Consider the following 10,094-nt stretch of genomic DNA (forward strand, 5'->3'; position numbering starts at 1 on the left):
AGGAGACTACCCCCTGTGAAGTTGGGGCTCTGACTACTTATAGGATAAGGTTTCACATAAACCAGCAACCAATACTGATGCTGTTTTTCTCATAACCAGAACATAGGATCTAGGAATTAATGGAAAGAAATGAGAATAGATCCTCTTATAATCATCCACTTGCAGAATTTTTGCCTCCATTCCTGCAAGTAGAGGTCTTAGTTGCCTAGGGAGGAATACTTTTACAGGGGACACAAAGAATAGTTTCTCTTAACTAGAAGTTGAGATTGCTACTGGCCACTTGGGTTCCTCAATCCACTAAACCAATAGGCAGAAAAAGAGGAGCTTACTATATTGGCTGATTGATACTAATTATCAAAAGTAGATATGATTGCTGTTACACCTTGAGGACAAAAAGAAATATGGCTGGAATCCAGGGAATTATAAGGTGTTCCTCTTAGAAGTGTCACGTCCATTAGTCAAAGTTAATGGAATTTTTGCAAGATGAAAAGAGTTCTGAAGACGGATGGTGGTGATGGTAGGACAATAATGTGAAGGTACTCTTGTGAATGCCACTGCACATTTAAAAATGGTTAAGATAAGGGGCGCCTGGCTGGTTCAGTCAGTAGAACACCTGACTCTTGATCTCAGGGTCATGAGTTTGAGCCCCATGTTGGGTATAGAGATTTTTTTTTTTTTTAATTTTTAAATGGTTAAGATTGTAAATTTTATGTTACGTGTATGATACCACAATTTTAAAAAGCATTAATAGAAGACTACCACAACCCAATAAAAAAGCATTCATAACTCTGATCCTTTAGGAAAGACCATTTAGGATATCACGCCAGTTAAAGAGACCAGTCAAGGTGATAGATAAGGGAGAAGGAAACATTAAGTAGGTGATGGAGGAAGGATTCATAAATATGTACTATGGCCTCCTGACCAGTGAAGAAAAGATTATTGTAGGGGCGCCTGGGTGGCTCAGGTTGTTAAGCGACTGCCTTCGGCTCAGGTCATGATCCTGGAGTTCCCGGATCGAATCCCGCGTCAGGCTCCCTGCTCAGCCGGAAGTTCGCTTCTCCCTCTGACCCTCCCCCCTCTCATGTGCTCTCTCTCTCATTCTCTCTCTCTCAAATAAATAAGATCTTAAAAGAAAAAAAAAAAAGATTATTGTAGCAAATATGCATATTTTCTTCCCTGCTTATTTTGTGTGTGTAAACTGCTAGTGGTGAATGACTTTGCAACTTAGTTTTTAGGTTATAAAATATCCACTTGGCACTGTGACTGCTTTAGAAGAGAAAATATCATCCAGAAATGGATACAGTGACCCAACAGACGGTGTCTCATCCCTTTATAGAAAAGGGTGAAAGTCTCATCCCTTTATGGAAGAGGGTGAAAGTATCTTCGTGGGAGAGGAAAAGTTCCTTCATGTAAGATGAAAGCATATTGTGGTTGCTAGTGTTGTAAGGAAATTAAATATGGAGAGAAAGAGGAGAGTAGATGCTGGGTTTCCAAGGGTTGGGTGGCACCAGTCATCTGCCTATTTGCTCTTGAACTTTATTCCTTTCCTCTGTGTTCTGCTAGGTATTATTAGGGGCCACCCCTAAACTACACTTCCTAGACCACCTTTCCATTTGGCTTCCAGTGAGATACTGCCAAGGGAGGGACTGGTGAGACTGGAAGGCCAGAAGAGGGGAGAAGCAACTCTCTCCTTTGTTTCTGACAGCTTGCTGGCGGCACCAGTGCAGCACCAGCGTCCGTGCTGGTGGAGGTTCCAGCCCTGATTGAGGCAGCACATCTGCAGCAGATCCAGAACTACAGCAACAACCTCTCTAAAAGCCCAGCAGCAGGGACAGGCTTGTGGGCCCCAGTCCAGGAGTGTGGGGGCATCTGATCTCTGGGTATCAACCTTCTTCCTTCTTGCTCTTCCAGCCCTTCCACCGCCTATGTAACCAATTCCCTCTATTTATTGTTGCTAATATTTAGGTGGAATAAAGGTACTCTGATTGTTTTCAAGAGCCCTTATCTTTTAGAGGTATACACTGGATTATTTACAGATGAAACTACATGAATCTGCTGTATTCATTTATGGCTGGATATGTCTGAGATTTTTCTGAAGAATAATTTAAGGTGGGGCGCCTGGGTGGCTCAGTCGGTTAAGCGTCGGCCTTCAGCTCAAGTCACGATCCCAGGGTCCTGGGATCGAGCCCCATGTTGGGCTCTCTGCTCAGCGGGGAGCCTGGTCCTCCCTCTCCCTCTGGCATTCACCCTGCTTGTGCTCTCTTGCTCGCTCTGTCAAACAAATAAATAAAAGCTTAAAAAAAAAAAGAATAAGGTTGGGTGTGGCAGGGTATAGATGAAACAGGATTGGTTGTGACCTCAGAACTGTCAGGCAAAAATTGTTAGGTGATGGGTACATGGAAGTTCATTTTGCCATTGACTCTACTTCTATGTGTGTTTGAAATTTTCCATAATAAAATGCCAACTATTATCTCTCCCCATGAAAAACAATTAAATCCCCTCAATTTGCAATACCTGAAGTGGTTTTTATATTCCTGACTAGACCCTGACTGATGTGTGTCTGGTCATAGAGAAAGCCTGACTTAGATGAAGCCAATACCAAGGGAAAAAAAAAGATGTGTGCATGTGCCTGAGAAAGCGAGTGAGAGAAGACAAGACAGAGGTAACATGCATGCTCAAGAAATACACTGAGATGCACGTGGAGCCCTGACAACAGCCTGTGCACAGGTATCCAGCCATATGTGAATCCAGCGTTCACCTTAGGACTTTACAGGTACATGAGCCAATAAATTCCCTTTTTTATTTTTTAAAGACTTATTTATTTTAGAGAGAGAGAAAGAGCACACATGCTAGTGGAGGGAGAGGCAGAGGGAGAGAGAGCGAATCCTCAAGCAGACTCCCCACTGAGTGCAGACCCCAATGTGGGCTTGATCCCATGACCCCAAGAGCATGACCTGAGCCAAAACCAAGAGTTGGATGCTCAACCAACTGAGCCACCCAGGTGCCCCATAAATTCCCTTTTTGGTTGAGCTAGTTTGAGTTGACTTCTGTCACTTGCAAACAAAAGGAGCCTAAAGAAATCCCTAATATAATGATCATTACTATTATCCAAACCCCTTGGGTAACTAACCAACCACTATAGTCAGTATAAACTCCATCACATCTGCCATCATCACAACAAACATCATCACCATGACTTTCGCCTTCACCATCTCTAAATCGGCTAACATCCATTGAATACCTACATGCAAAAGCACTGGATCCTCATCCAGGTGCTTCAGATCAAAGATGACTAAGACAGAGCCTCTGCCCTCATAGTGCTCACAATCCTTTTGGGAGACTATATGTATATCATCAATTTATCTATTATTTACATATATGTACATATTTGTGAGACATAAGTCACAACAGAATATATAAACTTCTAAAGTAAGAGGGAAAACATTAAATTCAACAGATGCTTAGAGAAGGGAGGAAGAAGTATGGTCTAAAGCAGTCAGGGAAGGCTTCTGATAGGGAAAGGAGGACGGTCTGAGCAGGCCCTTGGAATACATGCAGAATCCACATAAGAAGAGAATGTAATGGTCATAAGCATGGTCTTTGGAGTCGGATGGACCTCATTAAATTCTGGCTGAGTCACTTATCAGCAGTTATTTAACATATCCGTGCCTCATTTTCTCATCTGTAAAACACGGATAATAACAGGACACCTACTTCATAGGACTGTTTTGAGGATTAGATGAGTTAATATGTATAACGTGCTGAGAACAGTGTCTGGCACATAGTAAGCACTAGGTATATGGCATTAGCATTATTATACATTCTGGTCAGAAGGCATAGCCTGAACCAAGGTGCAGAATGGGAACATACAAAGCTTAGTAGGTTTGTGAAGGGGAAGAGTCTGGCAAGAGCAATATCCACAATTTACCAATGACCAATCAGAGACAGGGAAAGTGACTTGCTAGATACCTGAGTGTCTCCTAACAGCATAGAAGAGTGTGAAGACACCCATCTGAGGCCTAATCATTCTTTGGGGCCCCGCTCCCATGACTGCCTTTCCTAGGAGCTTCAGTAGGCAGCATTTTCCCAGCTTTGAGCACTCATAGACTGTCTTTATAGCACTTCTGAGCTGCTCTGGGCTATTTCCTTGCATACTTGCACCCAAAGGTTCATGAGGGAACACATGGGACGGATCCTAGGACGTAGAACTTACTGTTCTGTGACAGCCAAATTGGGTGGCAGGGAGGTGAGCCCATTGCCTGTGAGGAGCAGGACACGGAGGTGTGGCAGAATCCCCAGATCACAAATGGCCTCTGCAGTCAGGCTGTTGAAGGAAAGGTCCAGGAACTATGTACAAAGATAAAAGATGAGAGAACGGAAGCACTATACATGACAATGATGCTCATACATGAGGTGGGAGCTAACTATTTTTTTTAACCTTCTAGGCAACCCCATCTCTCATAAACCTAAAACCTTCTTGACTCTCTCTGGATTAACATTCAAGGCCTACTATAGTCAGTTCCTGGCCTATTTGCTAGCTTTAGCTCCCACTGCAAATCTTAATTTATCCTGTGGAGCTGACCAAAGTGACTCCTTCCCCATTCCCTGCACCACCCCACCTAGAGATCTTTGCTTGAGCTTTTCACTCAACCAGGAGAACTTTTCCCTCTCCATGTATCTTAATCTAAGCCCCAGAAGGCCAACTCAAAAGTTGCCTCCTTATAAAACTTCCTAATTCACCAGCCAGATGGAATCTCTTTCTCCCCTGAATTTGAGTGCTTTATCTAGGGAAACTTCTCATGGTCAACCAGGTATCTGATAGGTAGATACACATCTGAGGAATAGGGATGTTGGTACATGGATGTGCCTAGCATAGTCTTGGTACACAAAGGTAGGCTAGACCATAAACTCCCTGGTCAAGGGCCTTGCTACTGTATCACTATATCCTTGTAACCTAGCATAGGACCTGGTACATAGTAGGTGCATATAAAAAATCAGCTGAAATGAACTGGCTTATGAGGGCAATGACCGAAACTGTCACTACCAACCACTTTCTAACTGGCCACCTAGATTCATGAAATAGTTCACTGGGTCAGGGGCCAGTCAGGAAACTGAATTTCTGTCTGCAAAGACAAAGACAATTGGGATAAATGATATAAAACCCAATCTTTGTTCTTTCTCTTTTGGGCCTCTCTACACACTCACTTTAGCTCTTATGTATAAGTCTGCTTCCTTTCCTCCCCTTCTCTCCACACACAGTCATTGAAGCCTATTGAATGGGGGCATTTCAGCATCTTACCCAGCTGGTTGACCACATCAGTGTTACATAGTCAGTCAGACATATAACCAAGTGGCTGTAGGTCACTGCCAGAGGAGACTGAATTTGGTCTGACTCCACTGTAGTAATCAATTGATGGATTCTGTAGATCTGAGTTTAAATACTGTCCAAATGTGTGATTTGGGCAAATTACCTAACCTGAGCTTCTATAAAATAAAAATAATAATGAATTATTATGAGAAATTATGTAACATAGTAAGTGCTTAGTTAATGTTGGCTGTCATCATTATAACCATCTCTTCATTCAGGGATGTATGCTGAAGGCTTACTCTGTACCAGTCTGTCCTCTGTTAACTCACAACCTAGCTGGTCAGCTACTAAGTAGCAATGCTGCTGGGATAGAGGTCTGAACACAGACCAATGGAAGCACAAAGAAAGGAACAGTCAGCTCTACCAGAGGATCCAGCAGGCTTCATGGAGCAGGTGACGCTCGAGCTGTCTTCAGAGACTAGTTGGTATTCACCAAATTGTTAAAGGCAAAAAGAGAGGCAGTGCAGCCGGGAGACAGGAGGTAGCCTACCTTGTTCTAAGAACTGCAAATAGCTTGGGTATGACTAGAGTCCGTGGTATAACAGAGGGTTTGATAAGACTGGGCAGGCCGTGAAAGGTGCCAAGCACCAAAGAAGTGCTGAGTTCATGCTGCCATCAGCAAATTCCAAGTTTTGAGAGTTCACACAAAGGGGTGATTCCACTTGGCAGGGGCAAAGAGAGAAGCCTTCAAGGAGAAGACCTAGAAAGCTGGCTCAGATAATCGTAGATAAAGGTGGGAAAATCCTCTCCCTCATACCCATATGTGGGCAGTCAATAAGACCTATGGATTCTGTCTCCTTAATATCTCTCATTCTGTTCCCTCCAACTCATGATTCATGCAGTGGCCAGACCTATCATCCACTGGATACTTCAAACTCCTTAGTGAGGCCTCCAAGGCTTCCTACAGTCTCTCTTCTGCTACCTCTCCAGGCTCATCTATCACTACTCTACTGTGTTTCACTTTCCATTCCAACCACACTGAGCTGTTTCATCAGTGTGCTAGCTCGGGAGTTGGTACACTAACACCTCTCAGCCATTTCCATCCTGCCGCCTGTTTTGTACGGCCCGTGGGCTAAGAATAATTTTTGCACTTTTAAATGGTTGAAAAAAGATCAAATGAAGACTGCTGTGTGAAAATTACGTGAAATTCAAATTTCAGCATCATAAAGTTTTATTGGAACACAGCCATGCTCATTTTTTTATGTAGTATTTATGGCTGCTTTCCTTCTAGAACAGCAGAGTTGACTAGTTATGACCATACAGACCACAAAGCTTAAAATATTCACTTTACAGAAGAAGTTTGCTGACTCTTGTCCTCGCTGATTTGGCTACTTAATGTTGGGGCCAAATTTGCTCTCCACAGAATTAAGAGCAGCTCAAAGAAATGAATAGTCTTAGAATAATAGGTCACAGAACTTCAGAGCTGACCCAGAATTTGAAGAGGGGTATACTTAAGTCCCAGAGAAGGGAAGTGATTTGGCCAAGGAGCTATGTCAAAATAGTGGCAGAACCAAGACAAGAAACAAGGTCTCCTAACTCTCAGGGCAGGGCTCCAGCCGAGCCTTTTTCAGACCGGTATGCAGAAAATAAAATCATGGCAAAGTTAAGTTTTTCTAAATTGACTGCTGAAGAATTCTACTCCTTGGGTGGCAGCCTTTCTGGCAAACAAGAACAGAAGATTCCTAACCTACTGCATCTGCTGAGTCATATCAAGTTTTATTATACATCAAAATATTCATTACTGTGAACTGCAAATTCAGGACTTTTGACAGTTTTATGCTTTTTCTTAGAGAGACCTTGTAAATCACAGAGATAGAAACCAATGATTAGCCAAGAGATTTCCTCTTCTCATTTATATTCAGCATCTTGACTTTGGTCTGCTCTCTTATGTAAATAAATTCCCCTGGGTAAGGCTGGGTCTGCCTGATAAATAATCTTTATCAGAAGCTATCAAACTAAGAAGTAGGGCATCTAAGTCAATCATGATCAATCAGTAGATCCAAGCTAGTCAGCTGTGGGGTCAGAGTCATGTCCCCTCCCCAGGGCCCATGGGCACTTGAAATCGGGATTTGAAATAGTACTGGTGAGGAAGACAAGATGCCTGGCACAATGCATGACAATGCATGACACAAATAACTACTTTTTTAAAAAGTAAAATAACAAAAAAATGGAAGTTCATAAGAAGCTCCCAGGCCTGTAGGTAAAAGAAATGGCTACCTGTATCTCTAGCATCAGGAATCTGTTTCCCACTGTTTATATTAAAATCTAGTATACAGATTTTTTTTAACATAGCAAAAAATTACACCAGTTATTGTCAATTTATACTCTATTTTATTGGACTTTCAAGAGCTCTGCTTATTGGACAAATCTGAGGACAACTCCTGTTCCAAATCACATAGTAAATCACCCCTATCCTCAATATGACTTGAAACCATGGAGAGAAGTTACCATTACATCTAGGATATCATGTTTTAAGAACAAAAGGACATATAATCCATTTTAGAAGATTGCCATCCCAAGCAGTTAAAGCTTTTTAAAACTTTGGCATACAAAGGCCATCAAGTCTGAAAGATTCATTCTTGTGGAAGAACCCTCTCTTTCTCTGGCAAGACTAAGTTAAGTGAGGCTTTTGTGAAGAATGGCTGACCCTTGATGCCCTTGATGTTGGCGGATTAAATAATTTAAGTTACCAACTCTTTGGGGTCAACCCCAAGGCTTATGACGCACAGACATTCTGCTGAGATCTGAATCTAAAACATTTGTACTATAAGGCCAACACCTGGGGAAGAGCCCCTTATTCAGTGAATGAGCCTGGCCAGAAGCCCGGCCCCACACCTTGCTCCAACTCTAATCTCCATGCATGCAGTGACTTTCAGGGAGTGACAAAAGCTTTGTTGCTTTGTGAAAAATGGCCCTAAAGTTTTCATGGAAGTTGAAGAGGTGATTAACTTGAAGTATGAGAAGATGCATAGAAAATGCATCACCATAGGAAACTTAATTTAGGAGAAAGCCAAGGATGCAAACAAATTTTTCTGTATTTTTGAATCTGGGGTTTGGAGAACAGCTATGGATGTACAAATGTCAAGAGTGTGCTATAGAACTCATAGGATTCCTGTTTTATTTCACAGTCACCTCTGGGCCTATAGATTAGGCCTTTAGCCTCCCTTACCTGAGCCCACTGGAGCCAATCTGGCTCATTTGAACCATGATGGGTCTCCGGCATCAGTCCATAATGCCTCTAGTTCAGCTGGTCTGATCTGCTGTGCCTCGCACTTAACCTCCAAGGCTCCTCAACCCCCACTGGATCCAGATCTCCCCTCAAACTCTCCTTCCTAAAGTACTCTGTTTAAACTCAATTTTCTACACGGACTCCTTTGGCATGATGTTTGGCATTTATTCTCTAGGACCATGCACAATGGCCATAGGTATGATACAGTCTCACCTATTTGCCACTGCTGCCATTCACAACCACTACCCTCATCATCACCACCAACCCTACCACCCTTTGCAGAGGACTGCTGTGAAGCAAGAGTCTGGCTGTAACCAGAGAGCTCCTTCCCAACAGTTATAATCAGTAGAGACCTCTATACCCATTCTTTATAGGGAAACAGGTGAGCACCAAAAACTCCCTACCTCCAACTTACTTCCAAGAACTTAAAGTCTCCATATTTCACGTAGACTGTTTTGATTCCATTAAATGCAAGCTCCAGTTCCTTTAAGGTTGGAAATGTATGAAATGCCTCTACAGGAGAGGAGAAAGAGAGAATCAGCTACTTGTGAAGGATGTAAGAGCAAGATGTTAACGGTGGTCATTTACTGGGTTCCCACTGGGTTAAGCCAAGCTTATGGTCAGATGCTTTGTACACATGGCCTCTGAATCTCTAACAACCCTGAACAATAGGGATTACTATTCTCATTCTACTGCTGAGGAAACTGAAGCTCGGCTAGGATAAGTGATTTGCTAGAAATGGAATTGCTGGGAAGTGAAAGAGCCAAGAATTGAATCTATGTCTAACTCCAAAGCCCATTTAAAAATTATCTTTGTTATTCCTTATTATAAAAGTAAAACATGCCTACCAAAAAAAGTTAAAAAATACAGAAAAACAAAAGTTCCCTTTAATCTCAACACCCAGACATAACCATTGAAAATTTCATGTATAATACTCCAGAGTTCTTCTCATGTGTACAGTGAAACACAGACACATCTTTTTACACAAATGGAATCACACCATACACATCGTACTGTGATTTGCCTTCTTCCCTTAACAATATGACTTAAAGATTGTTCCATGTTGGGGTGCCTGGGTGGCGCAGTTGGTTAAGTGTCTAACTCTTGGTTTCGGCTCAGGTTGTAATCTTAGGATTTTGAGATTGAGCCCCAGGTTGAGCCCCGCTTTGAGCCCTGTGTCAAGCCCTGCATCGGGCTCCACGCTAAGTGCAGAGTCTGCTTGACTCTGCTCTCCCTCTCCCTCTGTCCCTCCCCGCCTCCACCCTGTGCTTCCTCTGTCTCTCTCAAATAAATAAATAAATCTAAAAAAAAGCTTGTTCCACGTCAAAACATAAGGATCTGCATAATGTCTGAGTTATGTTCTATATTATAGACATACCCTAATTTATTTAACCATTCCCCTATTGATAGCCTTTGGGCTATCTGGATAAAAAGAACACTTTTCCTCTTCTGCATGAGAACTGGACTTTGGGTTAACTTTCTAGCCCCTTTCCCTGG

At 42.5% G+C, this 10,094-nt stretch overlaps 1 protein-coding gene across 1 annotated transcript in view; it reads right to left on the reverse strand.

Annotated features, from left to right (window-relative positions):
• Window positions 1-10,094, reverse strand: part of XRRA1 (X-ray radiation resistance associated 1) — a 62,348-nt gene that overhangs the window by 35,213 nt on the left and 17,041 nt on the right. The window contains exons 7-8 of the mRNA XM_036082784.2: window positions 9,013-9,110; window positions 4,214-4,347 (exon numbers count right to left, since the gene is read on the reverse strand). Of these exons, the coding sequence (XP_035938677.2) occupies window positions 4,214-4,347; window positions 9,013-9,110 (232 nt within the window). The remainder of the gene's footprint in view (window positions 1-4,213; window positions 4,348-9,012; window positions 9,111-10,094) is intronic.

The sequence above is a fragment of the Halichoerus grypus genome, chromosome 11 (genome assembly GCF_964656455.1).
Source record: "Halichoerus grypus chromosome 11, mHalGry1.hap1.1, whole genome shotgun sequence".
In the NCBI taxonomy this organism is placed as follows: Eukaryota; Metazoa; Chordata; class Mammalia; order Carnivora; family Phocidae; genus Halichoerus; species Halichoerus grypus.